This window comes from Paramormyrops kingsleyae, chromosome 22 (assembly GCF_048594095.1).
Source record: "Paramormyrops kingsleyae isolate MSU_618 chromosome 22, PKINGS_0.4, whole genome shotgun sequence".
NCBI classification, from domain to species: Eukaryota; Metazoa; Chordata; class Actinopteri; order Osteoglossiformes; family Mormyridae; genus Paramormyrops; species Paramormyrops kingsleyae.
The window spans coordinates 7,113,340-7,135,166 of record NC_132818.1 but is presented as its reverse complement, the minus strand read 5'-3'; the positions used below and the strand labels follow the sequence as shown (position 1 = coordinate 7,135,166).

General features: G+C 48.3%; 1 protein-coding gene across 1 annotated transcript; it reads left to right on the top strand.

The window, feature by feature from the left end:
- The first annotated feature begins 72 nt into the window (after positions 1 to 72).
- On the top strand, positions 73 to 21,737 carry LOC111843285 (E3 ubiquitin-protein ligase SMURF2-like). Its single transcript, XM_072704882.1, has 20 exons — positions 73 to 553; positions 9,650 to 9,688; positions 10,847 to 10,955; positions 11,683 to 11,816; positions 12,441 to 12,506; positions 12,600 to 12,684; positions 12,914 to 12,997; positions 13,113 to 13,315; positions 13,662 to 13,746; positions 13,910 to 14,068; positions 14,267 to 14,320; positions 14,441 to 14,627; positions 15,691 to 15,794; positions 16,162 to 16,276; positions 17,681 to 17,859; positions 19,083 to 19,220; positions 19,487 to 19,607; positions 19,925 to 20,126; positions 20,863 to 20,938; positions 21,407 to 21,737. The coding sequence occupies exons 1-20, from the start codon at positions 502 to 504 to the stop codon at positions 21,504 to 21,506; spliced, it is 2,292 nt and encodes a 763-aa protein (XP_072560983.1). The 5' UTR covers positions 73 to 501; the 3' UTR covers positions 21,507 to 21,737.
- The last annotated feature ends 90 nt before the right edge of the window (positions 21,738 to 21,827 follow it).

The following is a 21,827-nucleotide window of genomic DNA, read 5'->3' as shown; positions in this document are numbered from 1 at the left end:
TGGATATTCCCCATTCAAGGGGATTCGGTGGGTTGCGCCGACGCAGTGGCGGCCCTTCTGGAGGTGATGACGTCACTTGCCCGCCGCTCGGCCGCCTGAAAGGATGGTCCGGCCAGGACGACTCCGCGAGTCTTCGCTTGCTCAGTCATCGGAGCTCGGCAGCGGTGGCGCTGCTGCGTTTCGCGTTCCCCGGTCCGATCTGCTTAACTGATGCTGCTGAATGAAGATGCCGAAGGTGTCGGCGACGGCATTTCTCTGTTCGGACGACACGGAACGGCGAGCGAATTAGAAAGCGGAGCTTCGGCGAGTCCGACGGCTGCGTGTTCGTGTGGAGGCGCGCGCGCGACGCTGGCGTGTGTAAATGGCAACGCGGTGCACATCCGGGCCACAATGTCGTGACTCCATTACTGTTTATTCACGGTGAAACTGGCGAAAGACCTACTTACGGGATCATATTGATAATATTCTGCGGCCGCACGTCAAACTGGAAAACGAAGGGACATGTCTAATCAGGGGGTTAGGAGAAACGGACCGGTAAAATTGCGGCTAACAGGTAAGGATTTCTTAAACGTCCAGTGTGCTCACGTCTGCAAATGGATCCTTCCTGCGGGTTTCTTTGTAGCGCTGCAGCTTGCCTTTGGTACATGTTAGGGGGATGAGGGGAGTCCTTGTTGGATTACTTTTCAGAACTGACGTTAAAAAACGTTCTGTGTTTCATTAAGTGCTGAAGATAAGGGGAGAATACCCAAATACGACAAGCTTATATGTCTAGAGACAACTTCACGGGCTGAAGTAACTTCGGGAAAAGCCCCACGGAATCTGTGGCGCCTGGTTTGATGTTCCCATGACGATATAGTGTAACATTAGCTTATAGCGTTTGATAAATACCATGTTTTAAAGTGCGTTTCCCTGGCTAGCTTGCTGATATACTACCCCTATTCTAACCACCCAAGCGTTTAAGTCTTTGCTTCTCGCTACTAGGAATTGTTTATCTTGGCTACAGATTATTTTAAAGATCTCTCTCTTTTAGTGCCATATTCGTGTGTGTGATACCGGTACTTGGCGGGTTTTATTTGTGGGTATTCTTAAATTAACTGCAGTCACATCTTACAACAGATCAAACGGGATGAAAACTGAACGTCGGTGTGACTCCGAGAAGGAAAGAATTGTTTCGTGCGCGTGTAAATCTGGAATTAACATTGATGTCGAGAGTTTAAGATTATGAGCGTGTATATTTCAACAGAATTAATTCACGTGTCGACGTGGTCGTGGTGTGTTTCACCAACGAAATGCGACGTATGGAACTGTCTCCACTGGGTTTGTCTGTTAAAAGATCACGAATGCGTATGAATGGATAAGGGCCAGTCTGTGTCGTGAAGAGGCAATGAATCCATTGAGCATTTAGATCGGTAACTACTTGGCAGTAGAGAATGATATATAATATAAACTGTGTGTTACCGGTGTTTTAATCGCACCTTAACAATCGCCAAATCGAAACTTGCTCGGAAGGCTAGAGTGTCCCGTTTCACCATAAAGCGTTATACGTGTCTGCGCACGCGTGCGTTAACTTGATCTCTTTCAGATGCATGTGTCGGGCAGCAACTGGGGATGGGAGTTTCTGAAGAATATAAAAAGAATAAATTACATCTGATACAATCTTAATTATGAAATTGTGTACAACTATCATCTTCAGGGTTTCCCTCGAAACCTTTGTTACATTGTGTAAAGTATGAAACAAGAAAAGCCTGTATTCCAGGCGAAGAGATCTTTAAGTTTCATAGTTTATGATTCGAGTATCTGAACCAATTTAAATCGGAGCACGTAACCCAAGAAAATACTGAGTGAGGTTTGTCCTTGGAATGACGGGCACAACAGCTTTATTATTTAGGGATTTGCGATTCCATTACATCCTCATGTTAATGGTGTTCATTTTATTTTGAAGACTGTATGGGAAGAGTGTCGTTCTTTCATGCGTAAAAATACATCTCAGATCCGTTACATTCATACGATGCCAACCTGATGAATTACAACCGAAGACTTGAAACTAGCGCTGTGCTCGTCACTCTGTTATAATTCTGTTAATCAATACAGCGAAGCTACATATAAACAGCTGTAGTGGTGATTATTATTATTATTTACTATTATTGCTGAATTAAGATGCGTCAATGATGACTGCTAAAAGTTTGCTATGATAGTTTACTTATTAGACACACAAACATGGGTCCTGTCTGCTCAAGTTCCCAGCCCATGAAGGATGTTGTAATTAACACCCCAACAAATCTGTTGGTAGCTCTCTCACTTCAGTGTATTTCTGCTAATGTACAAACTATTTCACGGTCTGCCAGATGGTTCGTAATTGTGGCGTTGTGCATATAAAGAATACTTTTATTTAAATATAAGCCACTAAAGATAAGAATCGTACCTTGTACTTCGGCTCAGCTTGGTGATGCAGCCACGACATGTAATGAATTATTCAGTCTGAGTGGTGGTGTTCCTGCTCCTGTAGTGGGCTGTCCAGTGATGGCATGTACATTTCAGTTCGGGCCGGATGATGCGAGCGATCTCTGTGAGTACCACTCTTTGCGGACGAGAACTTCAGAGTGAGCAACAGATCGCGAATCTGTTCACTGCGGGTCTAAATATATAAATGTTGTACAGGGCTAACAGTTTCCTTATTCTTTGAGCAGGGGGTGACCTATTTATGCAGAAATGGATCCAGACACTCCAGTGCTATAGGACAAAGCCAGCCTGTGTCGTAGGTTGTTGTATAAAATATTATTTGGGCAATGGCTTTCGTATCCTGAAAAAAATGTTCACTGGCAACGGAAGGGCAATTTATATATGTAATGAAGCTCCTTCATGTGAGTCCGCCATGATGGTGACGTCACCACCACCTGGGCATTGGTGTTGGGTTTAGTGGCCTGATTCCTATGCTTGATGAGTCCTGCTCATTGTGACGCCATAGGTTGGTCTCGGTGTACCACGCCCGTTATGCCTCTTGTTTTTTTTCCCCCCTTCCCTCCGTTATCGTTCGTCATCCATGACTGATGGAGAAACTGACTGACGGTGAGGTTTCTTGGGTAGTGACCGTCAGCTTGGCACCTCCAAATGACCCCCACCCCCCCCCCTACACCCACCCGGCAGCCGCCTTGCTCTCCAGATTGGAAAGCTGATCAAAACGCTCGATGTCAGCGTGACCATTTGAAGGTTCCTGCGCGAGATGCAGGTTTGCTGCTCGGAACAGCAGAGACGGGCAGAGATACACGGACAACCAGGCTGCAGGGTCTCTGGGACGTCAGGATCCGCAGTGACGCCGCCGCCCCAGAGCACCGATTGACCCGCCATTTACGGATATACCACTGACCTATTTTCGCTTTCACACAGTCTTAGCCAGTCAGTCAAAACCAGACCGTGACTACCTGCGTTATCACTATCGCCAACCTCGTGTTCTTCTTGGAAAGTCCCACATTTATCAGTTCTGTTATTTGCAGCTGTCTTTTCCCTGATCTACTGCCAGGAATGGTAGTGTTCTTTTTTGAAAGCACCAGGGGTAAGTTTCCCGAAGCGTTCTTAACGCTACGTCGTTCTTAAGTTCTGTGTTAAAAGATAGAACTAACGAACGACGTAGCGTTAAGGAGGCTTCGGGAAACTCACCCCAGAACAGTGCGTGGATGGTGATTTAGGAGAGTAGAGGTGGGTGAGATGGTCAATATGAGTGTACAGTTTGTAACGCGCACAGATTAACTGTATGTCCTGTGTTTTTTTTTTTTTAAGGGGGTCGAGATGCTAGAAATTAAAATGGCGATCTGTCACCTAATTTTTAAAAGGTGAAGAGAGAGAATGTTCCTTGGCGCCACTATCTGGGGCAACAGCATACAGGTAGCAGGGGCTGCCCCCCGCCCCCCCATTTCTGACCTACTGAAGTGCATGAGAGAAACACCTACAGACTGAGTCTCAAACACCTGAAACTGCGGAGCACACTTTGTTCTTAAGATCACTATTTGTTGACATTTCTGTGCCGTAATGGCCTGCTTCTTGAAAACCTTTTTAAAAAAAAAATAAAAATAAAAATCAGTCCTGTTGGCACAACACTGACCATCTCAGTGATTGTGTCTCTCTGAATATGCTGCGTATTACAGGAAGGAAACGGTATCAAATGGCTGTAATGACAGTAAGTCAGTGTCCCCTCCCTGCCAACTGCGTTTTCGTCGGGACGTTTCCAGCTTGACCGGCTACATATTTTTTTTTTGTGTTGGTTCCTTGCATCGGTGCTGTGATAACAACAGGAGCTGTAACACAATCTCTGCGTAGACGAAACTTAGCCTGTGATGTAACCTTGAGATAGATGGTCAGTTTGTTTTGCATTCATTCAGGCTGTAAATAAAGGCCAGACATAAGAGTGGAGTAAAATCCTTTGACTGTTAAACACGTTTTATTCTATTGTCCTCCTTTTCACTGCCTTAGATGGAGTTACCCCTTTACTGACTCTTTAAAGGAGGGTTTTAGTAAAGTCGAGAGGCTTTTTTGAGTTTTATTTATTTATTTTTATCAAAAGCTAATGTTAAGCATCATATTTAAATGGTTTTAACTGTTCAACATTTTATAGTTATTAATGAAGTTTTTGATTTATTGTCTTTTAATGCTTGTATATTCTCACCGCTAATATATCCCTTAGTTCCCAGCATGGTGTTAAGTCAACATGATCAACTGTAAGAATGGACTCAGTCGTCCTTGCTGTGTGTAATATTTCTGTATGTTTCGCACGAGCCGTCGTTTACCCCAACAGTCACCTGTTGTCACACCTTTTTGACGCACCTCTTGCCTTAGAGGGTGCTCTTCAGAGGAGATTGTGTCGTGACATGCGGATGTATTGTCTGCACGCATTCCATGCATTTTTTGTTTTAGGGTTTCTCCTTTTTTTCCTGTATTAGGGTTTTTAGGTTCCTTGTTGCTCCTAGTAATTTTATTGGGTTCTTTAAAATGCAGATGGAGAAAGCACACTAGCTAAATGTCAGGTGCAGCCACTTGTGCTGAAATAGTTCCTCAGAATTTGGAAACTTCATTCTTCTGTACTGTAAGTGCAAACTCACCGCGAAAGTAAATTATTACCGGTACAAGTAATAAATAGCCCATTGTCTTTGTGTGACGTCTGCATCGTGCCATGGGTCATATATGCAAACTATTGAAAAGTTACACGTGTACAATCTAACGAAGAATAGGTTTGACTCCTCCCATTCTCTGCTGGCTGCCCGCCTGCATGTGGTTCAACTTTTGATGTAATCTTTCAGTTGCAGGTGTAAAAATGGGGATCTACAGGTGGCCAATCAGCACTGTGCTTTGGTCTTATGACTTAGGACAGCATTATAACAGGATTATGAATCAGCAGAGGTGGAGATTTCAGATCCAGAGAGTACAAGTCCAGACCTAGATTTTATTTTTCAACCAACCAGTTGAGTACTCTGTGAAGGTGACTCTTTATACTCAACTGGTTGGTTGAAAGACATTCCGGTCTGGATTTTTTTCTTTCTGGACCTGAAATGTCTGCCTCTGGTTTAAAGCGATACGTAGCCAACATGTGAGTTCATTCATATCCCTTTCCTGAGTGACGAAAATAGGCTTGGCTAAATGACGAACAGAACGAACACGGATATAAACCTGACATCAGCGCATTATTGACGCAGTCTTGTAACTGCTGAGGCCAAATTGATATCCGAATCGATGCATATTTCACTGATAATGTTAAAGCCATATTGCAAGCCATTACTGGTGGTTTAATTTATGGACAGCCTGCTATTTCATAGCAGTACTGATATATTATTGATACCAATGTAGCAAAGCTGCTATCGATCCAGCTATAACCTGTTAGTGGCCCACTATTTCTGGATTAGACTTAGGGAATCTGTTTGCTGCGGAACAGTGCCGTCATGGAACAGCCAGAGCAGTGCTGCCTGGGGCAGGGCATGGGATCCGAGGTGCACTAGGACCTTGGGAAGCACGGGGCGCTTGGCATGCTGAACGTCCACATGCCTGGTTCATTCACAAGAAATTGGCTTATTGCAGGGAAACTGTCACATTATGTCAATGGAGGCTTCTCTGAGTTCTGGTCATTTTTACTTAAAGTAGAATAATGTAATATGACGTGAAGACTCCCCTGTCCTGATCAGATCTGCTGATATCAGGAGGGAAACTAGTGTCAGCGTACAACTTTTTATTTTAATTAGTTTATTCACTAGTTTATTAGTTTTGTTTTTTTATTGAACTTTCGGCCATCGATCACGATGGGATTTCTGATGGGGCTTTCTCAGACCCACAGAGGGATGTCTTTGGGCTCATCCTGAAACGGCGACACATTTTCAAATTCCACTGCGCTTCCTCAATTCCGCTTTTAATGGAAGACGACGCGTTCCTTGTCAAATGCGCCTTCTGATTACTCTGCGTGTCACTGTCCCCACAGCTTTATATCTAATTACCTACTTTTCTGCTCCATTCACTCCTCGGAGGGAAGATGCGTTTTGATGTTTGCTGTATATTTCGGTCAGCTGAAGCGGAATTCGCTGAGCGTGGGGTCCCTGCTCTGTAAACGAGTCTTGGCGGGCCGTGTGCTCGAGGAAGCGTGCCAGCACCAATGGAGGGAAAATCTCCGCCTGCCTTTTGACTTGATGTTCCCGTTGCCATGGTGACGCGGTCCGGCAGCAATGGCATGTGATGGGATGTACACAGGGCATGTGTGTTGGGAAGAATGCCCCACAGGAAAAACAGCTTAACAAATCTCCATTACACTAGCTACTTTTTTTTTGTGCCTTTTTACTTCCGTGAGTTCAAAGAAGCTTTTGCCAGTAACGGGAAGTGGAAATACAGGCTTTTCTTGTGTGATGAAGGAAAAGGACATACAGGTGATCCCTGGGTTACGATAGCGTTACGTTCCAATAAACTAAAATGCAGTTTAATGCAGTACACCTAACCAAACAAACATCACAGTCTAGCCTACCTTAAACATACTTACATTAGCCTACAGTTGGGCAAAATCCTTAACACAAAGCCTATTTTATAATAGTGTTGAATATCTCATAATTTATTGAATAATCATGCCCATTGTAGAGTCGAAATATCGTAACACGGACCATCATAACCTGGGGAGTGTCTGCATTTTCTTGATGTGTGATGTATGGTCTTTTTTAGGATCTGGATGTTCATCTGACAGACTAGCAGGTATATCCCTCTAGTCTTGTCTTGCTTTTCTTATTATTTCCATTACAGTGTTGCCTCTATCCTTGACAATCAACAATGGCCACTTATGACGGCCTCCCAAGTTCTACATTCAGATGTTGATAGTGCCTTCACCGCAGCATCTCAGCAGATGCTTAAGTAATGAGATGGTCTTCACAGACATAACACAGTCCCAATGATGTTTGGACGCATGGTCGCAGTGCCGGTCCTGGTTTTGCCCACTTTAGTTCGGTTTATGCTTTAAGCAGACAAAGCTATCATCGTTTACTCTGGGCTTGTGCACATTTTCAGATCTTATTTTTCTTCTCCTTTAAAATCAGCTAATGTTCTGAATGTGCATTAAAAAAACGGACCACCGGATTGTGTGAAAGAGCCAATAGAAAGTGATGAAGTAATACTGGTGTACCCGTGCCCAATTAGTGTGATGGATGGATCTCCCATTAGAGTAAATGAACAGATCCCCACAGCCATGTATTTCCTCTTGGGTTTGCCTTGTTCTTGGATGAGGAAATCCAGCCTTTTTTTTTTTTTTTTTTTACTAAGATGCCCAAGAAATGCCCTGTTCAGCTGTCAGTGTATGGAGTGCTCACAACAGGCAGGGGAGGGGGTGTTTCTGGTTTTCTCTCAGGCAGGTCAGGGCTCTAGAAAGATCTGTGTTCCAGGCCGCATCGGGTATATTTAGGTTTGTGCTTCTGTGAACATACTTTATGTGGAACGGGGAAGGGAAGGGAAGGGCCGGGGAGCTCTTCAAATCGACATCAGCAACTGATGAAAGATTTACGCCAAGCTGGAGAGACGCTCACTGCTCTCTCTGGACAATTGTGGGCCTTTAACGCAAGAGACCAAGGCTGGTTATTTTGTCACGGAAGTGATGTATCTGTCCGAATCGGTATGTGTGTGTGTCTCTTTTCTCACTTGTGTTTTAAGGGTCCAGATCCCATAAGTGTTGTTCCAGAAGTACTGTGGCAGCACCTGGTTATTGAGTGAAACCTGAGAACAATCTGTGCCCTTTTGGAGGACTGGGGACCTGACGGGGACGTGTCTTAGGTGCCTTCAGGGTGGCTCTCCGTCAGCCGGTCCTACTCCTGTTAAAATGATCCCAGTCTGCCTGCGTCAGTGTGCTGCAATCAGATGTCTGTACTATCTAGGTCTCGTTAGAAATGCATGGGTCTCCCTTCTTATCTCTGCCGGACATCACAGCAGTATCACTGGAATGCAGGTACAGTCGGGCTGGAGATTAATTTTGAGTGGCATAAATGAATGGAGTCAAGTCGCTGGAAAGTGTTTTACTGCTTAACACAGCATGACCCTTTTCTTTGTCCATTTCTTGAAGCCATTATTCAGCATGACATTTAAGTACATATCTCATGACAGATGCGTCGAGAGTAATTACACGACGAGGTCCCTGCCTTCGGAAGCTGGGGATTCCATGCCCTGCAGTGCTGGTGCGAGGCAGCACCTCGCTGGGTAACCAAACCGGTTCTTGGGGACCCATAGTCGGTCCATGTTTCTGTTCCCTCCCAGCACCCGGTAGGGTTAGCAAAAAAGGAAGCAAAAACGTGAACCGTTTGTGGATCCCCGAGGACCGGATTGGGAATCGCGGGTGTATGGAGTGGGAGAGCTGACTGGGGTTCCTGAATTGTGGGCTTGAGGAAGAGGAGGCTGAACTTCCCTTATGGCATTCCGAAGGTCTTGACCTGCTGTGTGATGTCATTACAGTGTTAGCCATTAAGGGCCCCCATGAGTTTTAACTGATGTCAGCAGGTGGCACAGCAGGTTGTAAGTTCAAATCCCGGGTGGATTCCTGTTTCCAAGATGGAGGCGTTCAGCCTGCATGGTTTCACTGAAAGACGCCCGTCTGAGAGTGTGTGCTACGCCTGCGGATGGTGACTTCCTGTGGCATTCTGAGCATGGCATTCTGAGCATGGCATTCTGAGCACGTGCGTCTTGTTAGCTTTCCAGAAATGGTCAGTTCCCTTTGTTTTGAAAGCTGGCCGTTGCTGCAGCAACAGCATCCCTGGCCAGCTGGAGTTCTGTGTCCGGGGGGGTGGCGGGGGTGATGAAGCGATTTGAATGCTTTGCTGCCCATCGCTATGGCAGCTTCAGACGTTCACGCCGGACTGGAGGAACCGTGAGAAGGGATTCAGGGCGTCACATTCATGCTCTCGCTTAATTCTATTTTCTGTTATAATACATGCAGAACACATCAATTTTTGGATTAAAAACTGACATTTTCTTTCACGTGTTCCTTTCATTCGCATTCCTTGTTGGGTTTCTTTTTTTATCGAGGTACTGCAGTTTTGCATTTGGAGGTAATCTGCCAATGTAATGATGTGTAATGATGTGTAATGATGTGCACACAGGGAGACAGTGAGTGAGTCTCTAAAAAAATGGTAACTTATGTTTTGTTTTTCTTTCACAGTCCTTTGTGCGAAAAACCTGGTGAAGAAAGACTTCTTTCGTAAGTAACCCATTTAAAAAGGTCTATTTCTGTCACATAGCACCATGCAAATGATCTTTTTTTTTTTTTTTTTGTCAAAAGCCGTCTGCTTTGAAGCCCGTCTCGGGAGGAATACAGATTTTGGGTCACTTTACAGTTTGTAAAGCCGCGCTCAGCGTTACATGGCTGGAACTGGTGTGGGGTGTCCAGGCTCTGTTGGAGTGAGGACAGTTGGAAACGGAGATCTTCTGTGAAGTTACCTAAACTGAGATTTATTTGTTGTTCTTTTAAAGGCAAATTACTTAAGTCTCATGTGGCCTGCCACTATGGGTTCCTAGGCAACAAAGCAAAGTGCATTCTGGGTGTTAATAAATCAACAGCCCGGTCGAGCCGTGTTGGGCCAGACAGAACCATAGTGGAGATGTACTTGTCCGGAATAGTGTGGTTCGGTCTCCCTCTGTTCTGGCCCGAATCCACGATGCATCTTGGGTACGTTTCTTCCCCATTTCGACAAGGACACTTTGGTCACCACCCAGGCAGCACCCTCTGTGTCTGTCTGTGTGTGTGGCTTTGCACAGATGCCCTGTGGATAGTGTGACTCGGCTGGTTTGGCACAGCCATCAGTTAACACGAACTCGCTCAGCTGTTGTGTAAGCAGGCACGTGGGTCACATGATCTCTCCCCTATGCGATTGGCTGGCACACTGAGCACTTAATCTTGTCCATTGGGAGGAGATCATACTTGTGTACGTTCAGTTAAAAGTCTGTATCTAAAGGTCTTTTTATTTAACAGTTGTTTAATCTTTTTTTTGTTTAGGTATCGTTTAGAGTAGAAACCCAATACGACCAAATTAGTCATGAATACGAAAGACGTTTTTTGGCTTTCCAGTGCTGATTTGTCGCTAATTAAAGGCTTGAAAGGAACACCTGATTGTCTCTTTCTTCCATCATGAAAAGCCGTAAATGTCAGTACAGTTACCTGCATCAATTACATTCCTCAGCCACCTCGGGCGATGGGACGGTTGCATGACAAGTTCTCTATTGATCTCTGGGTTCTTGCTACTGTAAAACCTCCACTGGTCCCTGGGAATCACTGATCTACAGCATGATGTTTGACATTTAATGCTGACCTCTGACCTCTGGCTGGCATGCATGGGTTCTGATCTTGCTTCTGTACCAGGTCTCCCGGACCCCTTTGCCAAGGTGGTGGTGGATGGATCAGGTCAGTGTCATTCCACTGACACTGTGAGGAACACCCTGGACCCAAAGTGGAACCAGCACTATGACCTGTACGTGTGTCCCGGTGGGCTTCACAAACTGTGTGTGTGTGTGTGTGTGTGTGTGTGTGTTTCAGACGGAGGGCGAGATCTGAGCCTCTGATGACGCAGGGAGCTTGGGTGGCAATCCAGACAGGGACTTGCGCATCTGTTTGTACTGACTGTCTATGTGGAATAATGTGGGAGATTAACGATAGCAGCATGAGAAGCTTCCTCAGAGAACTCCCCCCCCCCCCCCCCCAGTGCCTTTAGGGCGTGTGGGCGGGGGGGGAGGTGTTTGTGTGAAGAAGGCTGTCAGCAGAGGGAGCGTCGTGTGTGTGTGTGCGTGCGTGTGTGTGTGTGCTTACCGTAAATGCCTTCTGTGGGGCTGGGCGCACTGAGGGGGCTTCCTCTGATCCCACGCCGTCGAACACGCCCAGGGTCGTTCTGTCTTTTCTGGGAAATGCCCTAAAAACCACCCCCCCCACATCCCAGTAGTGATTGTGGGATTCCACATCCTGCTTATTCTGTGATGGGATCCGTCCTCGCCCACACAGCTGTCATTCTGACGGGGGCTGCTGTCTCAGCTCGATGTTTTAGTAGAATTTGCTAGCAGGGCTTTGTGCGTGTGATTGTGTGATTTGTGTGAGCCCCCCCACCCCCAGTGCAGCCTGTGCCGTCCTGGCAGTGTCTGCTTTGAAGGTCACGCTTTTATTTATTTATTTTTTTTAAATGCCTTTTCATTTCCGCCCCTGCCCAGGTACATCGGCAAGTCCGACTCCATCACCATCAGCGTGTGGAACCACAAGAAGATCCACAAGAAGCAGGGCGCCGGTTTCCTGGGCTGCGTCAGGCTCCTGTCCAACACCATCAGCCGGCTGAAAGACACTGGCTGTAGGTGGCTATTTTCCCAGGATCGGGGGGGGGAGGGGGGGTGCGACTGACTGGAGTCAGTCTGTTCTGCTAACTGATGCTCTTTGTGCCTCAATCGCTGTGCCCTGTATCTCCGTGATGCTGACGCTGCCTTTTCCTGGTGGGTCCCTTCGAGCTGCTCTCCAGGCGCCCTGGATGAGTCCGACTTAAAGCACAAGCCAAGTGTTTAGCTTATAAATGATGCAGCCATTCCAGGTGGTTCCGCTGGGCTGTGATGGCAGGTGGCCCCTCTCCCATTACCCAGAATTCCCCGGGGGGTGGTTTCCGTTTCCAGGAACAGCGTTCCGCCACAGAGCTGCCTTTCTCAGCCCTGTGCTTCCTCGTGCTCTGTGGCTGACGCTCAACGTACAGCCCTTAAATAGCTGGTTGGAGCATGCTGTGTGTGTGCGTGTGTGTATGTGCGCGTGTTTTGGGTCTGGTCCCGTAGCTCTCTGAGCTGTCACAGGATGACCGGTCCTTTTCGGATAGCTGATTTTATTTTATTTTTTTATAAAACCATTTTGCTGGCACTGACTCAGATGCACTGAAAGCGTGGCTTTGTTGAGCGTTTTATAACTAAATAAGTTTTCTTCTGGTTGTTTACAGACCAGCGATTGGACCTCAACAAGCTGGGTCCCAATGACAGCGACACAGTGAGGGGCCAGATTGTGGGTGAGCAGGATCAGGGCGCCTAATCTGGGGGGTGGGGGGTCAAAGGTCACAGCAGGGGTCGGCAGCATCTTCAGTCTCCTCTGGTTCTTCCAGTGAGCCTGCAGTCTCGGGATTGCATCGGCTCGGGGGGGTCCGTGGTGGACTGCAGCCGCTTGTTCGACAACGATCTACCTGACGGGTGAGCGGCCAGACCGGTGTTTCCCAGTCCGGCCCTCTGGGCCCTGCCGACGGCCCATGTTTTTGCTCCTTCCCGGCTCCCTGCCAGACAGTCCACATTTTCTGGGAGGGAGCAAAAACATGGACCGTCTGCATGGCCCCGAGGACTGGATTAGGGATCATTGGTATATAAGATAAATACCATTTATTTAATGAAATGCAGATGGTAATTGTGTGTCTTTTTCCTTTAGCTGGGAGGAGCGGAGGACAGCCAGTGGCAGAATCCAGTATCTGAATCACATCACGCGCAGCACGCAGTGGGAACGGCCCACCAGGTCAGTCCGTATGGTCATGTGACCCGGAGGTCGCTGCGCCACGCGCATCGCCTTGGTAACGGAATAAGGGGATGTTGAGTTGGGGAGCTGACCGGTGCCTTGGCCTCGTCTGCAGGCCGGCCTCGGAGTACTCCAGCCCAGTCAGGCCCCTCAGCTGCCTGCTGGACGAGAACACGCCGGTGTCTGAGGCCAACGGCGCCACCTGCAGTCCGGTGGGGGACCCGCGTGTGCAGGAGAGGCGCGTAAGATCCCAGCGGCACAGGAATTACATGAGCCGTACACACCTGCACACGCACCCTGAGCTCCCCGAGGGCTACGGTGAGTGGCGCCCCCTGGAGGCCGCAGAAAGGGAGAGTGGACCACTAATGGTGGGGGGGGGGGGGACAGACAGCAGGCTCCTGCCACCCTGTTTAGGGAACGTCTGAAGCATGCGCATAGCCAGGATGTAAAATTACGGGTTTAACTGCACCCCCCCCCCCCCCCCCCCGACCCACAACAAAGTTTGCTGGACCCCTCTCAGATTTGATTTCTGGATACGGGTCTGTAGTCCTGTGTCTGTAGCTGTGTTTTTGGACCTGTGCTCACCTGCGTGACGGTTTAGGTGATACAGGTGTCACACGCCTGTGGCAGTGGCCGTAATGGCCTGTGACGTGTGTCCCTACAGAGCAGAGGACCACGCAGCAGGGCCAGGTGTACTTCCTACACACGCAGACGGGCGTCAGCACGTGGCATGACCCCAGGGTGCCCAGGTAAGGCTCGACCTGCCCCTCTAAACGCCTTCCACACAGACTTTCACTCATCCCAGCTCCCTGAGACAAAGCTGAATACTGGCGCAGAGTCACACGACCAGGCATAGGGATCCTCGGGGTCTGTGCCAAGTCGGTGACCGTCACCATGGCGACTCTCTTTAAGGGACCTCAGCAACGTGAACTGCGAAGAGCTGGGCCCGCTGCCGCCCGGCTGGGAGATCCGTAACACGGCCACCGGCCGCGTTTACTTCGTGGACCACAACAATCGCACCACGCAGTTCACGGACCCCCGGCTCTCTGCCAACCTGCACAGGGTGCTCAGGTGAACGCGCTGGGGGCGGCGACAGCGGCGGGGGGGGAAGGGTTTGTGCAATCCTGCAGTCCCACATGCATGCCGCATATCAGCCGAACTGCATGTGGCCGTCGCCTTGCCTTGCCTGTGGATGTGCAGATTCCCTGCGTGCCTGGAAGCACTCGGCCGGTAAACCTGACGCCCGTTCTGCCCTCTCGTCCTGAACAGTCCGAGTCCCACCAGCTGCCGGGCCGCCATCGAGAGCCAGAACAGCAACGTCAGGTAGCGCCTCCGCTCTCGAAAATGTGTCCGAAACGCTCACATGCTGCTTTTCTGCTCCTCCTGAAGACGACTTTGCCGTAGAGTCACTTATCTATAAGACGCTTTGCCCGTCCCCCGCAGCCGCTACAGCCAGCAGCCGGAGCGCCCCCACCCGGTTTTGGGCCTGGAGGAGGCAGACTGCCTGCCGGTGCCCCGGTACAAGCGGGACCTCGTGCAGAAGCTGAAGAGCCTCCGGCAGGAACTGGCGCAGCAGCAGCCGCAGGCGGGACACTGCCGCATCGAGGTGTCCCGCGAGGAGATCTTTGAGGTGGGGCCCCGGGAGGAGCCAGACGTTTCGGTGGCCCCTGAGGTGGAGGAGCGTGGTGTCACGTCTTGCGTGGTTTCAGATTCCGTTCTTCTTCTAGGAGTAACAAAGGGGCCCATTTCAGTGGAACAAAGTGGTGATTTGGGCCTCTTCATGAACTTTCTGGGGGCCTTTTAAGTATGGGAATGTCATCCTGGGCTGTGATAGGCAGTCAAATGTGGGTGGGGGGAGGGGGGGGCGCGCTGTTTTTATCTGCTCTACTCAAGGGAGACATTCTATGTTGGGTGATTTCAACAAGAGGGGAAATAGGTAAGACCGGTGTTTCTCAAACCAGTCGTTGGGGACCCCCGGCGGTGCACGTTTTTGCTGGGAGCTGGGGGCAGCGAAAATGTGGACCAGCTGGGAGGATGCAAAAACATGGACCGTCTGATAGTCCCCAAGGACCAGATTGAGAATGATTACTCACACTAAAATCCATGAGTGCATCATCAGAGAGGGACTGTTTGATGAATGTTCTGTGTGTTTTTAAACTATTTAAAAAGCAATTCGGCTGAGTGTTACTGCACAGAACGGATGCTCTGACTCCATCGCTGTGGCCTCTCTCTCCTCTCGCGTTGCTCTTTTCCTGGAAACACCCTGCAGTCTGAAGACCCCTGTGCTGTCATGTATGGGATTTCTCATTTCGCCATTGGCTGCTTGTAAACACACATGTGCTCGGGAATTCTGCAGTGTGGGAGAGACCGACGACAGTTGTTGAAGGGGCTCCAGTGCTGAAAGGGATTCAGTTTTCTTCCTGCGTATTTTGCGTTTCCCCCAAACACCACTGATGTTTAGCAAATCACTGCAACTTTACTTTGAAGGGGATTTTCTTTTTTTGTTTTTCTACATTTTTATAAGAATGAAACAATTCAACACTCAGCCCTGGTCTCTCCTACAGTTTCATGTTTTTTCTTTCTTTTAAATCACTTAATATTTAAGGGATTAATATAACACTGGTGAAGCACTGCACGCATGCAGTGGCAGGAAACGGGGCTCATGGGAAATTGTGTTTCTCTCCCTGTTGCAGGAGTCGTACCGGCAGGTGATGAAGATGAGGCCGAAGGATTTGTGGAAGCGGCTGATGTTGAAGTTCAGAGGAGAGGAAGGCCTTGATTACGGCGGGGTGGCTCGGTACGCATGTTAAGGAAATGAGTGTTTAGTATTCAAACGGCTGACCATAATTATCCCTTTATCCGTTTATTTGGGTTGGGTTTGTGTGTTGATAACTGGATGATACACAAGATTCACATTTGGGTACAGACCATTGTTTTGGGCTCATGGTTTGGTGCGATTTCGGTACAACAGGAAAAAACCAGTTCCATATGCCTGCTGAGTATCTGGATAACAAAACCTAATGAGAAAAAGCAATGTTTTCTGCAAAAAGTCTCTGTATCAGTACTTAAAAGGTTTAACTTGTGATTTGTGAGAAACTCCACGCAGATCAGTGATTCTCTGAGTCGATGCTGAGCAGTAACTAAAGTTGCTGTTCCCTGTGCAGGGAGTGGCTGTACCTACTGTCCCATGAGATGCTGAATCCGTACTATGGGCTGTTCCAGTATTCGCGCGATGACATCTATACTCTGCAGATCAACCCTGACTCGGCTGTGAACCCGGTGAGGCCACTTACGGGGTCCCGTACGGCCTAAGGTCGCTACAGACAGCAGTTCAAAGATATGTACCCTGGCAGTTAGGTGTATATTTGCTCAAAAAAGCATCAACATTGGGATATATACAAATAAACAGTAATACAATTACAAAGTAACAAGGATTTTGTCTGTTCTCCAAAAAGTAAATATCCTGTTGGTTGCCTATATATACGCAGCTTTGGTTCCCAAATCTCCTCAAGGAACTTCAGCCATTAAATTTATTTCTTAAATTTCACCACCAGCTCGCTTAATTGCCTTATTTAATTGACTTCTGATTATCCAAACATAGTATGGTAGCAAATTCAAAAAATACTGCAAATACTGAGGTAGCTTAAGAGTTTTCGAAATGGCTAAGATGACACAAACAAACTATCATAGTTTTAGCAGTGAGTGATAGCCTGGCCAACTCTTCAAGACGTCATAAAGCGATTTGTACAGGCTGAAGACAAGAATCCCAGTGGGTGACCCAAGACGCTGTCAGCACATGATGAACAGTACTTAAAAGTCGCTTCTTTAAGGGACAGAAGGAAGTCCATTGATTTTCCTCACTCAGCAGTTGGGCTTGTAAGATGTGTTGCGCCAAGAGAGCCATTCTTGTGGAAAAGCAACAAGCTGAAAGAACTTGTTCCATTCAAAGACCCATAAATCATGCAGTGACAACCAGTGACAAAGGGTCTTCTGGTGCCATGAATCCATATATGACATTTTTGGTTCACACGGGCACCAGAACATCTGAAGATGATGGTGAGATGTTGATGCCTCCTTTGAAAGCATGGTAGTGACTTTGTCATGACCTAGGGGTACATTTCTGCAAACACCGTGGGGCGTCTCAGAATTGATAGAACGATGAATTAATCATGCCGTATCTTCAGGAAAGTGACTGGCAAAAACTTCATTTCTCTGGCATGATAACCACAAATACTCTGCAAACACAATTAAGACCTACATAACTGAAGCTGTGTAGCATCGCTTGGATGGTGAGAAGAGCAGAAAGCAACCAAGGTCAACAGAAAAGTTTTATGGGCTGTCTGTGAATAAAGCTTGAGGAATTTACCACAAGACTATTTGAAAAACATTATACAGCAGTGTCCCAAAGCAAGTTATTAGTTCTGTCTTCTGAGGGAGACCTAGTTGTTAGTTTAATTGTTTCTTCCAGTGTTAGTATTTTTTCTGAGCAAATACACACTTATTGCCCAGATTAATAGCATGAAAGTTTTCTTCTGTGGCCTGAGACTTCCACGATGCTGTGTGCAGATGCTATTCTGAAGCTACATCTGTAGAGCATTATAATGAATGCACCATAGATGTTGTGAATTGGCACTTTGGCAGAAGCATTATCAGCCTAATCTGTAGTGATGGTTCCTTCTGCAGGAGCATCTGTCCTACTTCCACTTCGTGGGGAGGATCATGGGTGTAGCCGTGTTTCACGGCCACTATATCGACGGTGGCTTCACGCTGCCCTTCTACAAGCAGCTTCTGGGAAAGCCCATTACCCTGGATGACATGGAGTCTGTGGACCCGGACCTGCACAACAGCCTGGTGTGGATCCTGTAAGTGAGGAGGGCACACGTGCACGCTCATTCTGGGGAGCCGCTCCTCGCCGTGTACACGCGTGCACGCTCATTCTGGGGAGCCGCTCCTCGCCGTGTACACGCGTGCACGCTCATTCTGGGGAGCCGCTCCTCGTGAATTCTAAAGCGCTGGCTCGTTCAGACTCTGACTCAGCAGAATGTACCTCTGTGTATTTTCAAGAGGTGATATAGGGTCAGATGGTTCCTGGGGCAAATGGGGGTTAAGTGCCCAATAGTGAAGTCATTTTTCTGACCCTAGGATTCGAACCAACAGCCTCCTAACCTGCTGAGTACACACCGTCCCCACGTATATCTGGTTAGCACTGCTGAACCGGCATAGTGCAGGGAAAAGTCCTCAAAACACACACAGATAGCAATTGATTAAACTACAAAGAGCAAATCATTAGTCTGTCTCGGTGTATCAGTAGAGCAGCAGTGCTGACTTCCCCCGTCATGGATAATGGTGTTAATTGTCTCTGATGTCAGTAGTGTCCCGTTTCCAGATCTTGCTTGTCTGGGAGCCGATGTTTGGGCCACAGTATGTCATCTCCAAAAACAAAACCATCGACTATAACAAAAGCCTGTTTTCTCAAAACAACACAAAATCATTCATCCTGTGATTTACACATTTGTTTGATTTTCAAACTTCCATGGTTGCTGTGGCTTCGAACCCCCCCCCCCCTCCCCCCCCCCCCCTTACAGTCTCTGCCCCAGCTGACGTCACACCAGACGGGTATCGTCACTGCTCTTTCGCAGTCATTCGGTCTTGCCCATAATCACTAACATACTTTTTGTCGTTTTACAATATTGTTTTGAAAACTGAATTGCAAAGAATTAGCCCCCATTGCATCTTAATGGGTGGGCAGCTAAACATTATTTCAAGCAGCATTCACATGATTAAACCATAAATTGTACAAGGGGTACTGGAAATCCATAACTAACAATGCGATGCATTTTATCTTGTATGTATGTATGTATGTATGTATGTATGTATGCATGCATGGCAAGCAAGCTAGCAAATAAATTCAGCACATGAGGTGCCCTTCCCCAGTGCAGAGGGAAAACGGTGGCTTCACCACCTCTATTTTTACACACCAGCCTAGTTAGTGCAGCCGATTTCGCTCACTCGTTCCTCCCTCCTGAGCTACTCCCTGACTCGGGCCGCTGTGTCACCTGACGGGACATCTCTCCTCCTCAATCAGTGACAATGACATCACAGGCGTGCTGGACCACACCTTCTGCGTGGAGCATAGCGCTTACGGCCAGATCGTGCAGCATGAGCTGAAGCCCAACGGAAAGAGCATCCCCGTCAACGAGGAGAATAAGAAGGAGTATGTGAGGTGAGGGCTCCGTCCGTCGCTAGGCGCGATGGCTGTACACCGCAGCCAGACCTGAAGGCACAAATTCCTTTCAGCCGCCTGATGGAGAACTAAAAGGGAAATAAACAAAATGGCTGAACAACCACATGCTCTAGAAACATGTGTTGAACACAAGGTCCATAACAAGGCTTTTGTTGTTTTGTCGTCTCTGCTCTCTGTATACGCAGAGCCTTTCTCCACGGCTTGGAGTGACTATCTGCCCTTCTTGTGGCTTCCTTATCCCACAGGCTCTACGTCAGCTGGAGGTTTCTGCGCGGCATTGAGGCTCAGTTCCTGGCCTTGCAGAAAGGCTTCCATGAGGTCATCCCCCAGCATCTGCTGAAGCCCTTTGACGAGAAGGAGCTGGAGGTACAGGACACCTCCATTTACTGTGTCTGCCTGATGTATATCACAGAGTGAGACACTTCCAGCTAACCACAAGGCTACCAGCTCTCACGCATCTGGCATGACGCTCAGGCTTTCAGACTCTCACGCTCACGCATGAAATCTTACAGCAAATGTAAATGTGTGCGCAGACTTGTCTCAAATTGACAGTCTCACTCCAGTCTGCTGACCTAAGTTGGCGACCCTGTGACCTGCCTTTGTAAATTTCCCATGATGCCATGCAGTGGTCATGTGATCGGGCCTAGTCTTGACATATGTCTTGCTCCCTACTTCTCTGCCAGCTGATTGTCTGCGGTCTGGGCAAGATCGATGTCAGCGACTGGAAGGCCAACACGCGGCTGAAGCACTGCACGGCCGAAAGCAACATCGTGCGCTGGTTCTGGCGCGCCATCGAGTCTTATGATGAAGAGAGGCGGGCTCGCCTGCTGCAGTTTGTCACCGGCTCGTCACGGGTCCCGCTGCAGGGCTTCAAGGCTCTGCAAGGTGTGTGGGCGGTTTTGTAAATATGCTGTGGGGACCAGGTTTCCCCCAGATGTGATAAAAACTAACTTTCTGCCTTGTGGGGACGTTTTTCCGGTCCCCGCAAAGACAACCTCAAGTTTTATAAAAATCTGTGAATGCCATCAAAAAGCTAAAATAGCTAAAGTCTTGTATTTTGTTTGAATAGTTATGCTTAAGGCTAGGGCCGTGCAGGGGTTACGGATGTCATAGTGGGGATTAGGGTTTTGCCCATAGAAATTAATTGGGAGTCCACACAAAGGTGTGTGTGTGTGTGTGTGCGCGTGTGCGAGCGTGTTTACCTATCCTTATGGGGACATAATGTCCCCATAACGTGTTAAATATCTGTTTTTTATTACTCTATTTTATAAAAATCGGTGACTGCTATGAAAAAACTAAAAATGCAAAAACTCTTGTATTTTGTTTGGTTACTTATGGTTATGGTTAGGGCAGGGTGGGGATTAAGGTTGTCATAGTTAGCGTTAGCATTTTTCCCATTGAATTGAATGAGCGGTCCCCATAAGGATATGTATACCGTGTGTGTGTGTGTGTGTGTGTGTGTGTGTGTGTGTGTGTGTGTGTGTGTGTGTGTGTGTGTGTGTGTGTGTGTGTGTGTGTGTGTGTGTGTGTGTGTGTGTGTGTGTGTGTGTGTGTGTGTGTGTGTGTGTGTGTGTGTGTGTGTGTGAGACCCTCTTTCTGAAGCACCGTGCATCTTCTGCAGGTGCTGCTGGACCTCGACTCTTCACCATCCACCAGATCGACGCTGACACCAACAACCTGCCCAAAGCCCACACCTGGTAAGTCTTTACTCTCCAGCGACACGAGCGACGGAGAAATCCTGCTGAGCCCATTAGCCAAGTGCCTTTCAGAAATGCAGTGGCACTCTGGGGCGTCTCGGCGGTGCAGTGGGTAGCAGTGTCGCCTCACACCTCTGGGACCGGGGTTCGAGTCTCCGCCATGGCTCCGTGTGAATGGTGTGTGTTTGCCCTGCAGTGGGTCGGTGCCCCATCCTAGGTTTTCCCTGTCTTGCGTCCGCAGCCTCTGGGATATGCTCTGCACGCTGGTGGGAACCGGGTTGATTTGAGTTGACCAACATTTAATATCAGTATAATATCAATATGTGGGGGGAATTGAGAAAAGGTGAGGTGAGCTGACTGCTGGAGAGGTGCCGCCGCGGCCTCTCGACCACGTGGAACTGCAGCACCGCTTGCAGTGCGAGCTGGAACCGAGATTAACCACACCTGTCTGTCTGGCTGCTTCTGTAGTTTCAACCGGATCGACATTCCACCTTACGAAAGCTACGACAAGCTGTACGACAAGCTGCTGACCGCCATCGAGGAGACGTGCGGCTTCGCTGTGGAATGACGGGGGCGGGAGGCACGTGACGGGGGGGCTGGAGACGTCCCAGCGACCGGCTCCGTCTGCCGCCCTCAATCCTTACATTCTACCTTGTTGTTTTTTTTTTTTTGTAATTTCCTATTTCAGCTGCTAAAAACACTGATGACTGCTAATTCCCCTGGACCCACAGGAGCGGGGGCACTCTAATCAGCATTAAAGGAGGGGCAATGTTCTATACAGAGACTCCACAAGCAGCAAAGGGGGGGGGGGGGGGTCAACATGCACCTGAGATCAGAATTTTGGGGGGCGGGGGTTGGGGGGGGGGAGTCTAGCCTGGTGCTGCAGAGA